The sequence below is a fragment of the Cyclopterus lumpus genome, chromosome 17 (assembly GCF_009769545.1).
Source record: "Cyclopterus lumpus isolate fCycLum1 chromosome 17, fCycLum1.pri, whole genome shotgun sequence".
Taxonomy (NCBI): Eukaryota; Metazoa; Chordata; class Actinopteri; order Perciformes; family Cyclopteridae; genus Cyclopterus; species Cyclopterus lumpus.
This window is the reverse complement of record NC_046982.1, coordinates 11,477,749-11,498,399: the sequence shown is the minus strand read 5'-3', so window position 1 is coordinate 11,498,399 and position 20,651 is coordinate 11,477,749. Positions and strand designations below refer to the sequence as shown.

The 20,651-nt window shown below is 42.2% G+C and overlaps 1 protein-coding gene across 10 annotated transcripts in view; it reads right to left on the bottom strand.

Moving 5' to 3' along the window:
- st3gal3b (ST3 beta-galactoside alpha-2,3-sialyltransferase 3b) overlaps positions 1–10,532 on the bottom strand; it is a 36,338-nt gene extending 25,806 nt beyond the window's left edge. The window contains exons 1-6 of one of the 10 annotated variants that reach the window (XM_034556539.1): positions 10,413–10,532; positions 9,236–9,409; positions 8,839–9,064; positions 6,266–6,413; positions 1,122–1,184; positions 592–633 (exon numbers count right to left, since the gene is read on the bottom strand). In XM_034556539.1, the coding sequence (XP_034412430.1) occupies positions 592–633; positions 1,122–1,184; positions 6,266–6,374 (214 nt within the window). In that variant the 5' untranslated portion in view covers positions 6,375–6,413; positions 8,839–9,064; positions 9,236–9,409; positions 10,413–10,532. Of the gene's footprint in view, positions 1–186; positions 315–591; positions 634–1,121; positions 1,185–6,265; positions 6,414–7,821; positions 8,019–8,076; positions 8,560–8,838; positions 9,210–9,235; positions 9,410–10,412 lie in introns of those variants that run through there. The other 9 variants (XM_034556541.1, XM_034556540.1, XM_034556543.1 and 6 more) reach the window with 9 other exon arrangements.
- Between the last annotated feature and the right edge of the window lie 10,119 nt (positions 10,533–20,651).

The window sequence follows — 20,651 nt, the reverse complement described above, 5'->3', positions numbered from 1 at the left end:
ATGCGTGACGGCTGGTTAGCGAAGGATCCAAGCACTACCCTGGAGGATGGGGACTTTGCCATGGCAGCTAAGATGAGTGAGTGAGCGAGGGAGCGAGCGCATTATGTTTCTGTTGAGAAGCATAAAGAAGCCAAAGGGCTAAGTCGCAGAAACAGCTTGGGAGAAATTAAAGCAGCAGGGTCCTACCAGTAAGACAAATGCTGGTCTGTGGAACCCGACAGTATTGTGCATGAAAACTCCTGCAGACTGCTTCACTTGCCAAACAGTTGTTACTGAGCCAAGACAACAGAGGGCAGTGTTGTATCACACTGCAGCTTCATGTGAAGGAGATAACGAGTTAACTCACTAGTTGTCATGGGTACCAAATTTAGTCATTTAGTTGAACAACCTGAATTTACTTTTCTTCTCCCTGAAAGCAACCCATCTGACTGACCAAGTTGGCCGATTCATTTTTGAAAATGTTTAACTTTTCAACCAAAATGTGGGTGCTGAAGTATCGCAGGGTTTTTAAAGGTTCCGTCATGTTCTTTAAAAAGCTGGAGCGATAACAAGCATGGGTAGGGGGTTCGGTTGGTGGGGCTGCAGATGTACCTGAGCCTACTATTCGTCCCACGGTGATGTCCGTTTCCAACTCTGAAACACAAAATGGTCAGTTAGCACCTTTTGAGGTCCGTCTGTTATGGCAGCATTGGGCTTGAAAATAATCCCAACTGCAATAGCCAGACATTACAGAGTAAGAATAAGAAGAGGAGGAAGAGGAAGAGGAGGAATTATAATTCAACCTTCTGGGATTAAAGCTACAGAGTCTCAATCTTTATTCAAAGGCTTGCCCAAAGAGGTGGAAAATTAACTGCAGAAAGCCCCGGTTGTGTTTTGAGGTCATCATGGCAGAAATATATTGACAGTTGCCCGTAAGAACTGAATGAGTGAATCAGCACAAACATATGGTAGTAAAACAAAAGAAAATGATGAGTGGTCAAAATGTAAAGCTTTCAGTGATGAGTTAGCAGAAATGTCTATTCCATGAAAAATAAAACCTCAACACCCCGGTGTAAAATCACCCGCTTGACAACAGTTTGACAGACACCCAGTATAAATGGGCAGAGTCTCAGTGCCTCTACCTGTGATTCTGTTCCCTTCAGACCCTTTAGTCAGGACTACAGTTGTCTCTTCTGCATCACTCTCTGAAAACAAAAGGGTGTTAAGATACTGAACAAAGATCATCACTGTAGAGCTGCGGGAGCAACTAATAACCAAGACCAAAGTACTCCGAAAATTAAAAAGATATATGTTTAACATCAGCAAAACAAAAACTGTGGCTACGCACAACAACAGATGCACACAAAAGGCAGACAGAGACAGAAACAAAACAACATTTTAAAGCCGATCCTCCAAAGTATTGTAACAATACGGTATTAACGTTTGTGATTATTAAACAATTACAGGTCTGTCTTAACACTGTTTCAGAGTAAGAAACGGCAGTGACTGACTTGCTCTCAATGTAATTAAACATCAAAGATTTTGGCAACGGCATCATAATGCGTTACACCACATCACCTTTCAGATTAATCATTATTATTTGTTCTACCAAATAGATCAAACCGGACCTTTAATAAAGAATAGGCTTAGCTTCAGACAAAATCCAACACGGGTTTTAGAAAATGTCTCTCTCACATCTATCAAAACAATCAGAGGGCAGCTGCCATGTTGCTTCAGCCAAACGCTAATGATTCAGCTCGACAAAACTACAAAGCCTTCTTAAAAAAACAGTACAAGAGCCAAATTCTTGTGACAACAACAGCATCTAAATCTGCAAATGCAAATTTCCTGTGTTCTTTTATAATAGGATGTTATTTTATAATATTAGGCTTCAAGCACAACACAGCCTCTCCATGTGGGGGCTTCTGGCTGATCTAATTCCCAAGTGAGTAAGCATCAAACTCTGTTCCGGCTGAAACTGTAGAGGCATATCACTGATGACCACAAGGCAAGGCAATCCCTAATGTTGAAAACCAAGCTGGGTCAGGAATATTTAGAGCACGCTCCTTGAGCAACTTCTGACCTCACTGCTAAACAAGCACTGAAAGTGAAATAGGAAACCCGGTTGGAAAGATCATGTTTCTTTACGGATTTATGATTTTTTTTTTTCAAAAGGCATACAGAGAATCAATATTAGATTTATGTCATAACGGCAACATTTTCATGAATGATGCAGTGTTTTATTTTAGAAAAGCAGTTTAGAGGTGAAATCAAGATGGTTGTAAATTGTGGCTTGTTGGCATAAATGTTAGCAGGGGAACACATTTGTTTCACATCCTGCAGGTGTTTATTTCGTGTGTGATTTAACACGCCTGTCACTAGCAAGAAAGCTGTGGTAAGTGACTGCACTGTAGGGAATTCTGAACTCAAAAGTAAGTGTGCTGCAACTGCCACACTTTTCTTCAACAAAAGTTCAACATGACAAGTCACACAGGTGTTGGCCAATCTATTTGGAGCACTCTTGAAAATGTGATACTAAATCTGAAATCCTCATTTACATGTAAATACTAAATTGTCTACTAACAAAGTTCTCCATCCACACTGCACTCAAACCAAAACATGTGAAAATGCAATAAATTGGTTAGTTGAAAAATGACAATTTTTTTGCTTAAAGCTTCATTGTTGACCTTGGAAATAATAGTTTGACACAAAACGTCTAGGCACAAGGTTGGAATACCACAGTATATTGCCTAGATATTTCCAAAACACAAAAACTTGTTATCCCATGACCAAAATACCAAACTTGGGTCACGTGATAAGTGACCCATTTTAACAGAATGCCAATCAACTTATATTGTACACAGGGATATTTAGCTTATGCCGTTAACCCATCCTAGTATATAAGTTGGCCGCTACTATACAGCTGCCCAAGGAATTGTTTGGGGGTCTGGTGTCCACGGGTCACGGGGGCCAACTAGCACCTCTGCAGCTACCAGTCCACACATTGTTTACAACTTAGAAGCCTGCTACATCGGGTGGAAAGAAAACGGACTATAGTTGAAAGAACAGGTTAGCTGAAAAGGGCCCCCCCATCACTCCAGCCTTACAAGAGTCAAACATCCATTCATTAGAGGAATGACAACAGTCACATGAACCTGCTCGGAAATTGGCATCTCAAGGAGTCAAAAGATAGCATAAAACAAATGGCCAAAATGAAATGCTGCATCTGCCTGAAAAATATATAAAAATACAGGAAACAGGAATTTAGCACCAATCTGATCAGTGGCTACAGGAATGATCACGTTAACAAGTGTGGATGAATTACAACACTAAAGAAGAACATGACAGGGCACAAGCCCACTGAATGTGGTGGCCATCAGGTGGATCTGCATACAGCAGATGGTTAAACCCAGCTCCTATCACAGCCCACTGTGGCAAGCACCACAAACACACACACATTTTGTTACAGGATGCCAGCTTGCCATGGCATGGAATTCACATCAGTGCATCTCAAACATGTGTTTTCTGCTGCAAGAAAGAAAGAAATGAAAACATACATTAGATGTCTATGATGAGCCTCTACATGTTCTATTAGTCTGTGACTGAGACTACAATTCTCGACTGAGGAAAGGATCATCCAGATTTGATCCTCTCTGTGAGACAGCATAGTTTAGCTGACCAGGGCAGAGGGCAGGAGAGACCATCCACATGCTTCTCTTTCTCCTTTGACCTTCTTAGAGCCAAACATCTGGCACCACGGTACGGCAGAAAGCCAATATGTCCCACTGCATATGAGGCTCCTCTCTTTTAGCTTTGTGCTATTGAACTGCAAGTCAGGAAAAATACAAACTTCATTCAGCACGCCACGCAGTTATTAAAATAAACTGACTGCATATTATTTCAACACCATGCAGGAGACAATGCAAGGTGATAAGCATTTCTCTTTACTGCTTTGGAGTATATGTGTTTAGGCAAAATGTTGACAACATGGAAAGTGTCACAACAGAAAGCAAGAGCCTTGTTAAACAAAGACTTTGATCCCAGCTTGAGAAATCCCTTTGATTCGGTCATCTGCTGTTCAGGCATCAGTGATGCAACACACGAAAAGAGGAGTCTATTAAAGACATATGTCTAGTTCAGCAAATCCAGAAGTATTAACTATATAAATCAGAATATATAGAAACGTTGTGATATCTGGACTCATTTATGTCAGGCAGTTTTCCACAGCTACAAACAACAATGTGGATAAACTGCAACAGTACAACACATACTGTGGTAGAAAGAAGGGCAGAGCAAGATCAAGTTCAACAGACGGTTTGAAATGCCACGGTTGACAAATTCATGCACAATGGACGGCACACGACCCTCTGAATGTGGGCCAGTTAAAACAGAGATGGGTCGGTTAAAATAACGTGAGGCACAATCGTTGGGTGTAGAGTACCTGTAACAGCTGTTTCAGGCTGCCAATACAGTGAGACATAGTTCTGAAATGGTAGAGCTTCATATTCAAATGTACCAGAATACTTTCACAGGTAGAACATCAATGTGTGCACCATCGGCACACGAGACATGGGTCATTGGAGGTCTTATTTCTCCCCATGGTGGAAGCAATGCTGGAGACCAGTGATGAGTTGGAAGGAAAGTAATGACACCAAGGAAGGAGGAAGAAGAGCATTCTCATTTTTCTCACAAAGATCAGAGTGATTTTGCTATTTAAAGTTGACATGTCTGAATGAAGCTTATGACAATAAGAGGCTGATAATTGGCATTGAGCAAAGAGTGGCTTTAACTGATGGGCCAATATGCCCACACCAGCCACAGTTTCAAAACGCCATCCTGAATCATCATATTGCCAAACACTAATCCTTTTACTCAATATCGGTGTTGCACATTACTTTATTTTTGGTTAGGATACAAAAAAACAATCTCAACTCCAGTTGGGCTGTGTATTGGCAAGAATCTGGCGATAGGATACATACCATAATAGTGGGGTGTTACTGTAAGCATGGCAATATATTGAGATTTAAAAAATGTCATTGAAGAAAAAACATCATAGTATAAAGAACACACCGCCATATGTATACAATCCGAGTATCTGATCTTTTATGCAATCAGAACAGTGGCATTTATTAGAGCCAGTTACATCCAACATCACAGTACTAGTTATTGTGCAATCCGAGTTACCGTCTACCACAAACCTCTGCATGTAAAGCATTAATAAAAAATCTCAATCGTTTGAGAATCAATACAGTATCAAAAACTAGAATATTGCAATACTCAAAAGTATCAATATTTTCTTACACCGCTAAACTCCAGTTTCATTGCAAAATGTTACATTACAGCCAATTTAAAAAGATAGCAATGACACAACACAGCTATATACTTTAGCATGCAGTCCCTCTAGCTATGCTCTCAATCTAAATAAAATGTGTTTTCTGTCAAAAGCAGTTCCCTGAGAATGTTACATTTCTTTTAGAAATCTTCTGGCCCCCTCTGCTGGATATTAACAGCTACTTCAGGGCAAAGACAGAGTTGCCATAGTTTGACATTTTAGTGGAGCTGTCATCCCCGTTCACTGTGAGACGGCAGCCATGCTGAGAGGCAATCAAAATGCTCCCAAACTCAGATCTTGCACTGTTGAGTAGGAAGTGAAAGGCGTGCCTCCTCCGTTTTTTCTATAAAAGGGAATTGGAAAAAAACTGTATATTCAGTTTTGTGAGTTAGGGTTTCCTCATCCAAGTGTGGAGCTCTCAAACTGCCATTTTCTCCAATCTACAAAAGGCAGACGAGAAAATAAGTATGCTGCCTAAAATAGAGCAAGAAAAGGTTTCATCTCTTTGAATAACAGAGGGGTATTCTTACTGGAGTCAAGTTAGAGGGCTGTCAATAGCTTTCCATTTCTGAGACAACCCGCACGGGCTGCTTTTTAGTGACAGATATGGAGCAACCAACACTGGCTGTACAATAAAATCTGATTAAGCTCTTCCCACTACATCCGGTGCTCTGGTAAAGTGAATGAAAAACTAATTGAATTTCATAGACAGATATATAGGTTTTTGAGAGACCAACACACAACTTGACACACTAGCGGTTCAGCAAAGACACTGCAGAATAAAACCAAACAGATAGACGGACGGTTACTTGGCAGTCAGCACAGAGAGGCAAAACATGGACAGTTGTCAAACACATTTGCTCAATAATGTATAGGTTTCCAAATGAGTATGACAGATGGATGATCATGTGGTGAATCAATGTAACAAACAGTAAGATGGGAAATGTCACTTACGAGGCTTCTGGCCCCATACGTGTAGATGTAGTTTCCCAGAGGAGTAGTAAATAAAGCCTAGGACCAGCATGGGGCACAGGACGAACATCAGCTTGTGAGTGGGCTTCATGGTCTTCAGTCATTCACATGGCACCATCCAGGTCATCACCTGAAATGACGAGGGTACAGGTACATTGTATTTATACATCACAAAAGAGAAACTCATCTCTCGGCAGCAAGGAAACACCAACAAGGCAATAAAATACAGTGAGAGCAAAGAAGAACACACAAACAAACAGAGTGTGGCAAGAGGGAAAAGGTGGAGTCATAATGAAAGACAACTTGGGAGGTAAAAATGTATCTAAAATGAGAAAATATAATGTAGGTAAATGGGATAGTTTGGGGTAGTTTTATAAATATTGTGTTTGGTCCGACAGCAAGGATGAATCTGAAATCTCTTCCCATGGGTATATCTTCTCTCCTTGAAGCATATTAAATTGTATACGGAGGAAGACAATAAAAAAAAGATATAATAAATAACACTAGTTGTTGTTGTTTCCTTTGAATCTTGATAAACTTGTTTGTGTAGAATAAGTAGAAGAAGATGCATTTGTGCAGTCATTTTGTTTGAGTGAAACAGTCATGACAGTGAGTGGTGATGATGGTTACACACACCACTACTTATCAGCATCCGTTTAAAATGTCTGTACAAAACAGTAATGTTACTTGCAGTTAACAGGAAACCACACCCTCCGTGTTGCAGAAAGCATGATAGTTTTAGGAAAGAGGGTCAATGCTCCACCCTCGTTGCTGGTTTACGGTGATAAATAAATGACTGCTTCATCCAATTAATCGCACCTCTCTAAACTGCTTTAGGCACAGATGATCTAGATATGGACTGTCCAGATTATACATGCATTGATCCAGAAAAGCATGCTGCATTACACACAGTGAATCCAGTTTACATGTCACTTGACAAGACAACCCATTAGTCCTCAGCGTGTCAGTGTGGCCTGGCTTATGTTTTGAACAAACTCTGATAACTAGCTTGAGTCGTCTACAGTGTTATAAACCGCAACCCAGCATTGTGCAACTGCTTTCAATCCATGATGTTTTTATTTCAGCAAAAAAACATTTTTCATTTTTAAAAAAGAAACCCAACATTCAATACAGAATGTATCAGATGTTGCATAAAACACACACACACACACACACGCGCGCACACACATCCATATGGCGCCCATTTGTGTCATTGTGAGAACTCCTACATGCAAGTGCAAATGAGGAACTATAAAACAATAATAATAATAATAATAATAATAATAATAATAAGAGTCTGAGCAAAGTCATACCTCTGCAAAACCATTAATTATGCAGATCATAATTCCACAGATGCTAGCCACCAGGTTAAAATGCAACTCGCTAATACTCACACACAAAATGCAAAAAGAAATGTAACTTAACAACCAATACATCTATAGGTTGACTAAATGAACTGCAACATGTTAATACCCTAAACATTACCAGACAGTATTGTCTAGGCACGGAAAACAATAACTCAAATGAAAAATAGTCACCTGTGGAATACATGTAACAGTATTTACTGTCAAGAATAATTCATCCAAATGCACATACGCGTGCCTTCACTCAACCCATGTGGGTTATTTCCTCCTGTGGATTTTGCATTTCTGGATTAACTAGCGTTAGTCTTCTTGCGACAGAACATCGTCCAACACTGACGACAACTTTACACAAGTATCGAGCTCAAACAAAGTGGTTTAGCAGCATCAACACGGCCCCACGGTAACTTCAAACGCAGCGTTTTAACTCACCACATCCCTACGTCGGGTCTTAGTGGCCGTCCGCTTCAACATCACTATTCTTTCCTCATAAAACGGTTCAAAAGCGTTGTTTTTCAGGCCGTGTCGAAAGGTTTCGTCTCCAACGTTACTTTCCACGTGTAACTAACGTTAGTGGCGGACCGTTAGTTCACCGAGCGAGCTCCGTTAACGAGCTAACGTTACAACCATAACGGGACGCCGAGGTCCCGCGAATCAACGCTAAAAGTTAGACCTCGGAAACCTATTTAAGATTACCTATGGGGTTTAACGTAAACTCGGTTTACGCTGACGTTGTAATGCGAATACGTGACAACTGCTCCAGCAGTTAGATTATTCACAGACGGGCGAACTAACGGTAGCGTTCGAGGAAAGAGCAGCAGATATACATCAGCTAACCGTTACGTTAGCTTAGCCCGTCGCTATGCTACGTTGGCAGAGTGGGACGTTCTCCTCGATCCGCAGGCCCGGAACAGCGCCTCTGGTCGGGGGTTGTGGGGCCACAGGCGAGCTGAGGTACAGCTGCAAGCGGCAACGTGTGGCCTAGACAGTCCACACACGTAGGATAAATAATAATATGAAACATCACCGAGTGTTCCAGAGGCTGACACGAGAACAATGCTGAGGTATTCCGGGACGAGGATAGTCATGGAGCACCGGTTTTACCAACATGAACCACCATCATTGTCGACTAAAACACGGCGTAGCAGCGTCTCATTGTCGTTTCTAATTGATTGGTTTAATCGTAGATATTACCTTTTTCTTTTCTTCTGAGTCCTCAGGTCAGAAATAATACCAGCCTTAGTTTAGATAATGGACTGGTCGATAAAACGACGGTGCTCTCCCTCCTCTCCAAGCCATCCTGGTGAAATCCGCGAGAAGAAGTGTGTCCTGGATCAGTAACGTTAAGCACAAGACCTCCAGTAGTCTATCTGACTGCGTGTTTCCCCTTCTGTCTCGCCAGCTCTAGTTCACGTCAAGACTGGCAGGAAAAAAAGCAACCCCACCATTAACATTCTCATTATCTGCGGCGGCAGCTGCCGCAGCTTTGTGGTCTACAGCAACACGGCGTTTCAGCCACAGTCACATGGGGTATCTCCCGGAATGTCGATGCCCCCCCCCTCCTGATCTAAAAGAGTTTAAATGAATGCACCTTTTCATCGGGTCCCTTCACGTGGTGCTCCCCCGCTGCACGTCAGCTGTTAGACATCGCATTGTCGCTGGGTTGGCTTCTGGTTTTATTGCAGACACGTCCACCCTCCACTCATCTGAAACGGTCCTGCCCAGCAGCAGTAGTAGGAGTGCATGTGTAGACCTGTTGAACTGTCTGCCCCACAGCACAATGGTATGTGACCCTTCAGCACTATGTATTGATTGGCTGTCCAGGTGAGATGGTTGAGTTTGCAGAAATCCAAAGACCTAACAGGTTACACATCTTCACCCAAAAGACCTTAAATTGTTTTGCCAGTCGGTACATCGTCCAACACACCACCACCAATACTGTCTTTGGTGGCTCTGCTGTGTTTCCTGAAAGGTTCAGCTCTAATTATGCCTTCGAGGACAACAGATAAACATTACTTACACAAGCAGAAGCTCCTTTACTCTTTGATTAATTCTGATACCTTCCAGAATGATAATGTTCATATCCACTCAAGCCATAAGCTGTTTGTCACAAGCTCTAATTTGGACACTTGTTGAGTGTATATGAATTACTTGTATCCAACTAGGTGGTTTCTACGGTTTTGGACATCATTAAGTCAGAGAACCCAGGTGGTCAAACAGAATAGCCCCTGAAAACCGACTTACACAGGAATTTATGGAAAAAAGAAAAAAAGATGAACTAAGCTGATAAAGAACCAAAGGTAGTCATCCGTTAAACGTTTTAATGGAGTTTCTTAAAAGTATGAACGATTAAAGGTTCAAAGTAGGATGGGTGCACTGGACACTTCCCATTGACTGCCATTGAGAATCAATTGGATGAATGAATATTTTGTAGAAAGGTATACAAAATAACATTGTATTCATTCTATAATAATGCGTATTGTGATTGGTCCAAGATCATGTTGGAAAAGCATCACCCACCTAACGGAGCAATTGACACTAATGTCTACTGTAAAATCACTCATCAGCCAGACTCATGCATGCATCCACAAGCATAGAGAAAGCAATGTTTTCATGTATATGAAGTATACAAAACACGCTCTTGACATAAATCGAGAACTTCAAATGCTATGTGATAAATGTTTCAAACGTGGTCTCAACAGAGACAACAGTTCAAGGTTTTTAGACAACGTAACCAATATTATTTTGTGATAACATAAATACCTTACCTGGTAATCACCTTAATTCCTCTAATTATCTGTTGTTAATAAGACCTGCCATTTTATATAGAGTCTTGTTTCAGTGCCGTGTCATGTAAAACCACGATCTGCCATCACTAAAATGAGACATTCTGTTTGTCGTTACGAGAAAAAACAGGAAACAGGAAATACGAGTTGTCACCTCCATGTTTCTGCCAAGCTTATGTAAGAACGAGAGCAGCGTAGAGAAGTGGCCGAAGACATTCACACACTGGTGTTCCTCCAAATGTGTTTATCAAGCTCAAGCTTCTAAGAATAGAAGTACTGATTTCAATATGTGCATAAGAAACTTAATAAACATGGGTCCTGTATGTCAACCTCAATACTAGTTTGGACATATCATGTGGCTTCTCACAGCAGATTGTTGTATGGCAGCAGATCCATACATGGCCTTCTTGCTCAGGTTACTCTGCTAATTTAGTTTTCCTCTTGGATCTTACGTTTTATTTGTGCCCTGATACTCACAAGGCCTTGTTTCCTACATAAGCAGTTGTTGGGCGGAGAGCCAAGGGAAGAGAGGGTGGACAGGGGGTGCTGCTGAGGGGGATGCAGTCTTTCACATTTGCCCTGCACAGAGTGGCAGAGGAGCATACTGATCTATTAATATTGAATCAAGCAGGAAATACAATCTGCTCCTCCACTGTTCTCCATCTGGGGCCAGGAGAATAAAATACATACACAAGCAATCACCAATATAGGTACACACACATTACATTACATAACATTTACATTACATTACATGTCATTTAGCTGACGCTTTTATCCAAAGCGACTTACAATAAGTGCATTAAACCATGAGTCCAAACTCAGAACAACAAGAATCAAGCAAGTACAATTTCTTCAATAACGTTAAACTACAGAGTACTATCCGTAAGTGCCATTTAAGTGCTACTAAAGTGCTAAACAACAAAGTGCTATCGGTAAGGGACATTTAAGTGCTACTAGAGTGCTACTACGGCTCTACCCTCCCTATTCAAGGTATAGTCGAAAAAGATGTGTTTTTAGTTTGCGACGGAAGATGTAGAGACTTTCTGCTGTCCTGATGTCAATGGGGAGCTCGTTCCACCAATGAGGAGCCAGCACAGCAAATAGTCGTGATTTTGTTGAGTGTTTAGCTCGAAGTGAAGGAGCTACAAGCCGATTGGCAGAAGCCGAGCGAAGTGAACGGGCTGGGGTGTACGGTTTGACCATGTCCTGGATGTAGACCGGACCCGATCTGTTCGCAGCACGGTACGCAAGTACCAATGTTTTGAAGCGGATGCGGGCGGCCACCGGTAACCAGTGAAGGTCGCGGAGGAGCGGAGTAGTGTGGGTAAATTTCGGGAGGTTGAAGACCAGTCGAGCAGCTGCATTCTGGATGAGCTGTAGAGGTCGAATGACATTAGCAGGTAGACCTGCCAGGAGGGAGTTGCAATAGTCCAGCCGTGAGATGACCAGAGCCTGGACCAGAGCCTGGACCAGAACCTGTGCCGCCTTCTGAGTGAGGAAGGGTCGTATTCTCCAGATGTTGTACAGCATGTACCTACAGCAGCGTGTTATTGCGGTAATGTTGGCAGTCAGGGAGAGTTGACTGTCGAGTGTCACTCCGAGGTTCCTGGGAGTCGGAGCCGCCACTGAGTTGTTGAAGTTAATAGTTAGGTTGTGGGTGGGAGAGCCTTTTCCTGGAAGGAGGAGAAGTTCAGTCTTGTCCGGGTTAATTTTCAGGTGGTGAGCAGACATCCACTGAGAGATGTCGGTCAGACAGGCAGAGATTCGTGCTGCTACCTGTGTTTCGGATTGGGGAAACGAGAGGATCAGTTGGGTGTCGTCAGCATAGCTGTGGTAGGTGAAGCCATGCGAGCGAATGACAGAGCCAAGAGAGTTGGTGTACAGAGAGAAGAGAAGAGGACCAAGGACTGAACCCTGAGGGACCCCAGTAGTCAGAGGACAAGGCTCAGACACAGATCCTCTCCAGGTTACCCGGTAAGAGCGGTCGGTGAGGTAGGATGAGAAGAGTGAGAGCGCGGTGCCTGAGATACCCAGGTCCTGGAGGGAGGACATGAGGATCTGATGGTTTGCTGTGTCAAAGGCAGCGGAAAGGTCTAGAAGGATAAGGACAGAGGAGAGAGAGGCTGCTCTAGCAGTGTGAAGCTGCTCAGAGACAGCAAGGAGGGCAATCTCTGTTGAGTGGCCTGTCTTGAATCCAGACTGGTGGGGGTCTAGAAGGTTGTTACTGTGAAGAAAGGAGGAGACTTGGTTAAAGATAGCTCGCTCTAGAGTTTTGGAAAGGAAGGGGAGGAGAGAGACAGGTCTGTAGTTATTGACTTCAGATGGGTCGAGAGTGGGTTTCTTCAGGAGAGGGTTGACTCTTGCCTCCTTCAGAGAGTTAGGGAAACAGCCGGTTAAGAGGGAGGTGTTAATAAGATGGGTGAGAAAGGGAAGAAGGTCCGGAGCAATGGACTGGAGAATGTGAGAAGGGATGGGGTCAAGGGGGCAGGTGGTTGGGCGGGCAGAGGTTACCAAGGAAAGAACTTGATTAGGAGACAGGGGGATAAAAGAGGAAAACAAGGGGGAAGAAGGTGAAGTTACTGGAGGTGTAGTTATGGAAGATGGATTAGTAAATGAGGAGCGTATGTCGTCTATCTTTTTTGTAAAGTAGTCAACAAAGTGGCTTGGTAGAAGGGTGGAGGGAGGGGGGGGACCAGGGGGGTCAAGGAGGTTGGAAAAAATTGAGAAGAGCTTTTTAGGGTTAGATAAAGAGGATTTGATTCTGGATTGGTAGAACAGACTTTTGGCTGCAGAGATGGACGCAGAGAAGGAGGAGAGAAGAGATTGATAGGCGAGCAGGTCGCTGGTGTGTTTGGATTTTCGCCATTTCCTTTCCGCTGCTCGCATAGTGGCTCTCTCGGCGCGCACCGGTTCGGACAGCCACGGAGCCGGAGAGGACTTCCGGACCTTTCGAGTCGTAAGAGGACAGAGAGAATCAAGAGAGGACGACAGCGTAGAGAGAAGAGTGTCAGTGGCGAAGTTAGGCTGCATGAGTGCGAAGGAATCGGTTGAAGGGAGGGCTGACAGAACAGACGAGGCCAGAGAGGAGGGTGAGAGGGTGAGAGGGTGCGGATGTTGCGACGGACAGGTGCAGAGTCCGTTGTGGGAGGGTTGTCAGTTCCAAAGAGTGGGAGAGAGTACGAGATGAAGAAGTGGTCAGAAACATGAAGTGGAGTTACAGTGAGGTTAGCTGTAGAGCAGTTTCTGGTGAAAATATAGTCAAGGTGGTTGCCAGCTTTGTGAGTAGGAGGGGAAGGACTGAGAGAGAGAGCAAAGGAAGACAGTAAGAGTAGCAGGTCCGATGACTTTTCAGTCTGGATGTTAAAGTCACCCAGAAGGATGAGCGGGGGGCCATTTTCTTGGAAGTTTGATAGGAGGACATCTAGTTCTTCCAAGAAGTCTCCCAAGGAACCAGGTGGACGGTAGAGAACGACAATGGTTAGAGAACCGGATGAGTTACCGTCACTGCATGAAATGTTATTTAGCTGACGCTTTTATCCAAAGCGACTTACAATCATGTTACATTCATACACTGTAGACACAGCTACAGGGAACAACTCAGGGTTAAGTGTCTTGCTCAAGGACACATCAACTAGGGCAGGGATTGAACCACCAACCCCTGATTGAAAGACGTACCTGCTAACCACTGACCTACAGTCGCTCCGCGCACACACGCACACACACACACACACACACACACACACACACACACACACACACACACACACACACACACACACACACACACACACACACACACACACACACACACACACACACACACACACACACACACACACACACACACACACACACACACACACACACACACACACACACACACACACACACACGCCTATTAAAGTGTCTAAGGATCATAGTTGTTGCTTTTTCGAAGCTGGCGGGGGATTCCTAGTGAGTTGGCAGCACAGCCCTTGGGCCACAGATCCTTCGTTGACATTACAACATGTACAAGAAGGCATGATCAATAGCTACATAAAACAATGCAAGGAGCTTAACTGTTCTATTCTCGAACCAGTAAAGGCTGTGTTCCTGTTTGATTTACACATCCACACACGTCTACACATTTGCTTCGTTATACATTCCAAGTCGTGTTGCAAAGATGGAGCCACACCCACATTAATTTGATCCTCTTGGGTTTGAAACATGACTCATTCATTTTATGATTGTGGCTTTCCTGCTTTTCCTTCGTCAGACCTTACTCTTCTAATGCCCTTACCATAAAACTGGCAAAATAACAAACTAGACTTGAGTGGCAGGTGACAGAAAGACATGCTCCAATGAAAATGATATCCTTCATGCAGTATGGGTTGTGTAATCAGTGCCACTAGCAGCAATACCTTCAAGTCCATCACTGGAATTGGCATTTCATCTTTGAGTGTAGTCAGACAGTTTGTGCTGTGCACACACTCCTACTAGGGGGATGTATAGAAGGGAAACCATGCCATGTGCTCGTAATAATTGTGACAGAAGGGTCATTTCTGTCCTTCAGGCTTCAATAATACTGTATATTTCACATGGCATATAGCTTATAACCCTACTATCCATAAAAGCTGAGTAATGAATCCCACTTCAATGAAACCCAATCTAAATGTGTGTATCTGTCACCTACATCTCATCATCCAACTTGGCAGACTTTTAATGTTTGATCACATCATCTGAATGGAGCCAGGTTTGACTGTGGCAACATAAATAATTGATTGTTGTCATCTGAATCATAAAGGAAGTATCTGCTTCAAAGTGGTGGCTTTAGCTCTGGTGGGCAGGCAGCAGGAAATAAACAAGTGCTAACAGATCCCAGGACTGTAGTGAGTGCATCTGAATGAACAACACTTTCACTTCCCAATGTTTCAATATATTTACTGTGCTGAGCACCATCTTGGGTTGGGTCATTCTTCCTTAATCAGAAGGAACAAAAGATCCTCTGAGTGTTGCAATAATTGTGGGTCTGTTTTTCTTGAATGGACTTCAGCTATTTCCATCAACACTGTCACATATTGCTATTCAGTGATCAACGTGTCCAGAAACTTGAACTGTTCTTACACAACTGTAATAGAACGCACTATTAAGCCAGAAATGACAAATCAATTGACAGCTACCCTGGCTCTGTAAAATGTCACGTTTTTAGTTTAGTTATAGCCTATAAGCACCACTTAATGTTTATGTATTTCCTTTTTTGTGATAAATCAAACAAACAAGATATAATATACTCATTATTGAGATTAAGAGGTGCTGGTCGGCAGATTGTGTTACCTGCACAGAGCGAGCTAGACTAACTAAGCTAGATCTAGTCTCTTATAGCACAGACATGAGAGTAATTACCCCAAATGGAATGAAAGAGCAATATGCACCATATACAGCACCATAAGAGACGTCGCTAAGGAGGCATTCATTTAATGGTATTGATTGAGTCAGCAGTATTTCATACACAAGGCAGTAAAACACTATACAGTGAGTGTGTCCGGCTTTCACTGGAATAATGATACCCACCCTATAATATAACCAAAAGCAGTGGTCACCTTTCAAGTACAAATCCTGGCAGAGATCTTGTGTACATTCTTTGTTCCCTCTCTGTTTATCTTCCTCACGTTTAAACAATTACATCCAATCTCTCGCCTATGCATGACTTCATTAAACACAAGTAATGTGTCTATTCAAGACTCCAATTAAAGTAAACACAAGAAAGCAAGGTTATTCAGCAATGAATGTTGAATCTGTTGAATATGAAGCTACGACCAGGAGCTTACCAGGTACATTTGATCATGTTTGTATTTAAATAAATATCCATCCATCCATTTTCAATACCGTTTATCCTCATTAGGGTCGCGGGGGCGCTGGAGCCTATCCCAGCTGACATAGGGCGAAGGCAGGGGACACCCTGGACAGGCCGCCAGTCCATCGAGGGCACATGTAGGGACATACAACCATTCACTCTCACATTCACACCTATGGGCAATTTAGAGATCAATTAACCTGCAGCATGTCTTTGGACTGTGGGAGGAAGCCGGAGAGCCCGGAGAGAACCCACGCTGCCACGGGGAGAACATGCAAACTCCACACAGAAGGACCGCTCCGACCAGGAATTGAACCCACGGCCCTCTTGCTGTGAGGCGACAGTGCTAGCCACTACACCACCGTGCAGCCCTTAAATAAATATAAAATATAAAATTGACGAGCTTCTTGGCTAAACTCAGGTGCCTGCTGGTGGTATTGATTCTCACATCTAACTGTGTAAGGAATCAAATAACCCTATATTCAATAATGCATAATAATAAGGCCTTTAAAATGTTTTCACCCTTCTCATGTTGGTCATGTCTGATAGTGTAAGAGTCTCTCGACATATGATCGGCTGAGTGATACCTCTGGCCTGAGGATGTAACTTTTAGGCTCTTTCCTCAACACGGATATTACCCTGCTTTAAATATGAATTTGTGTGACACATTTGATTATTTGTATACCAACAAATTACTAATGATATATGTCCCTGTGGTTTATGATCTAACATTTCCAAAAAGGTAGAAACACATTACCTTTTGGGCTGTGGCTGTCAGGTCCTTAATCCAGAGTATTTGTATCAAACAGATTGGTAGCACTGGATGGCAGAATAATGATCAAACAGAGCAGTCTCTCCAAAAGAGAGGAAAGCTGAAAACACAATGTTATGTGGTCACTGTCCTTTAAGCACTCACTGCAAACACTAGTTAACCAATAACAGGGAGGATTAGTACAGAAAACTGTACCTGATCCCAATGAAACACAAGCGGCACAGTCAGAAACTATTTTAAACAAATGACAATATAGGGTAATCTATTTATCCTGTTACACTTTAAACATGAATAAAATAACCCGGTCTATCATAACAGGTCTGGGGATGTAGCAGAAAACCAAGAGACAAAAGGTGGACTTTCATATGACCTTTGTACCAGAGGTTGGCAAGCATACTACACATTTTTGTAAATCTGCATATTATGACTGATATTTTGTGGGATTTAGATCCTTTGAACAAATATAACAAATCAGTCTCTTAAATGATCATTTAAATGCCTAAAGCTGAACATGCGTTTTACTTGCTCCCAAATGTGAAGACATTTTTTTCAAACTTTAAAAAGTCAAATTGTTCAAAAATAAATGAATACACACCAGTCATATTACTCATTCTTTCATAAAAAGGACCACGAGACATATGAGTTATGTGTTTGTTGCAGCTAAAATAGCATTTTGGACATTTCCAAAATGGTAAATAATTTACCCTCCAGCCATAACTCCATAACCCACACAGCAGAACAGCAAGCATGAGGACAAATAACTGAGTAATGCAGGCCACATGTTAACCACAGTGGGTTTCATCATCAATTAAAACATTGCTGGATGAAAACTCATTTTAAACAGCTCCCAGTACTTCTTCTTTAAAGTCACCATCATGTCTTATCATTGTATTAATACTCTATATATTAAATCAGAGAGGCGGGAACAAAGAACATTGATTTGATTGTTTATTTTTATTCTTTTTTTGGGGGGAAACATGATCACCAGGAGTAAACCCAACATGATTAGGACTAATTGGAGATGATAATAGTTTCCAATTAGCCTAAAGTGAGTATTTTTGGATTCTGTGTGAGGAAACCTGAGCACCAGGAGACACAGGGAGAATATTCAAACTCCAGACAGAGAAAAGGGTGGAGGTGTCTCTGTGAGGCTGCAGTGTTAGCTCACTTAATCACTGCAGCCACTGTGTCACCATGCGTCTGTGGGGAAAGCGGGGAGGGGATGGATGATGGAAGGGGAGAGATAGGCTGTGGCCTCCTCCAGGTTTCCGTCGCCGTCACACGGTGTCTTTTTGCGATTTTGGGTGAAAAGAAACGTCTCCGTCTTTTCCTGTTTTTTTATTTTCACCTTTTCCTCCTCTTTCTTTTTCTCCTCCTTCGCCTGCATTTTCCTGATCACCTTCTCCACTACGGTCTTTCTGTCGGCCATCTTTTGGCTGAAGACGCCTTTTTTTTTTTTTTCGAGACAGAAGTCTTCGAGAACTTTGTCGACCATGTTGGACTTGAGTCTGCAGCTCAGATCTTCACTGGCCAGTTCTTCTTGCATCTCTTTGACTTTTGAGTGCAGCAGCTCGACTTCTGTCTGCTGGCTAGATGCGTCTCAGCCAGGCTCTTCGTATTGTCCAACGCCTGTTTTAAGGTGGCCTCCAACTGGTTGTTCTTGTCCAGTTCCACCTTTAACCTTTCGGCCAGAGATTTGTCGTTTGATTCCAAAGCTTTTTTACTGGACTCTAAGATCTGATCCTTCTCGTTGAGGTTTTTGGTGGTCTTCAAATCATCTTTTCCTCCTGTAGTTGGAGTCTCTCTTTCAGCTGTCCATCTCTTTGTGCTCCTGAAGATTCAGCACATTTTTTAATACCTTAACAGTGAGCTCTCGACTCCTCTCCAGGCGGCTTGTTTTAGCTTCACTTTTAAATTATTCTAGATGTTTGGTCATATAGATTACATTTTGTATACACGTTGATGGCTTTTTCTTTGTTTGATTTAATTATATAGTTTATTTTATGTAGTTTCTTTTGTTAGTTTGTTTATGAATTGGCTAACAGCACCTTTGGTTATAGTCAGTAGGTATAGGACCAGCATGCACCGGGCTGGAACAATGGTTCACTTATTAGAGCAGGAGAGGCAGCCATAGGCTTCATTTCTTCATTTCATTTGTTGCTTTCTTGTTTTTTGCTAAAAAAGATGGTATGAAACACAGAAATGTTGCTTGGATGATGGAGTCTTTTCCCTGCACAGACCGCGGTGCTTCACTGGCCCTTTGACTTTAGTGTTGATCCCGATTTCTACGACAAACGGCCACTACCACCTGTTTTGGTTTTGTTTGCCTTCTGTCTGCAAGAATGAGGTCGATCTGTTCTACAAAACTATTTATTTTTATGGTGGAATACTTTTTTTTAATTACAGTTTGAATAAATTATCTTTTAGTTTGACCTAGTGTGGTACATTTCCAATAAATTAGATGGCTATCTCTAAAAGTGGCAACGTGGATTTGAAGACCTGTAAGGACGCATCGAACTCCGTTTCTAAAACAGGAACTGGTTGCAAGTTAGTAAAAACCCGGATCATGCTGAGAAGGCATTTTAAAGATTTGGGAACTTCTTGTAGATTGTTAAAGGCCTGCACTTGTTCTCCACAGTGGAGTCAAAAGGATCTACAACAACTAATACATCTGTCAGTATATAACAAGTTGTTTAATACATAGTTATTAATAAGGGGAGCAGCTGTGTGGTTATACGTTTGTGTTAGAAGTTGTTTTGAAGCTGCTGGTTCCACTAACACACAGTTTAACCAGTTTAACTGGAGGGAGATGACCAATGCTCTCAACTCCAGATATACTCCTTCACTTATACTGAAACACAGTATAATATTCAGAATTTGATTCATAATCATTATACAAATTTGCCTCAGGATCAATGTTATTTTCAAGGCTAAATCATTTATTTTCAGTCAAATTTAGAAAACTTAGATTGTTGAAACAACTGTTTCTTTAGGTTGATCAACTGAAGTTAGTGATTTACCAGTCTTACCAGTCAACTCCCACAACGAGGGACAAAGTCTGCTGATCGTCTCTCTGCTGGTCCAGCTTCATGCATCCAACACAGAAACCAGTGGTTCACATTCATGAGAAAACATGTTCAACTAGTTTACAACTCTGTTAATAATTCCATTATAATACCACTAAATAATGCCAACATTACAAATATCCAGACACACGTCAGTGATGAAGGTCACATGTTTCTTATTTCTTATTATTTGTTTATTTATTACAGAAGCAGCTCCTGTCGTTAACCTAAAAGACTCCTTTTTTAACATTAAAATCACAATTTAACAGCCTCTCAAATCGCCACAGCCTTAATTTGTGGAAGGAACAGTATTACACAATATATTTCCAGCCTTGCCAGACCGGAGCCGGGAAAGATAGCGTGTGTGCAGACAAAAGATTGCTTAGACGATTATGGGCTCGATACATCATGTGATAAAGTAGAGCCTGGGGGAAACCTATGGGCTTACATTGCTGCAATCTGCTGCCTAATGGAGTGGCAACAACAGGAAGTCCCTTTGGAAAGAAATAAGAATAGTGCTGTGCAGTCTCTTAATAGCAGGACAGCACAGT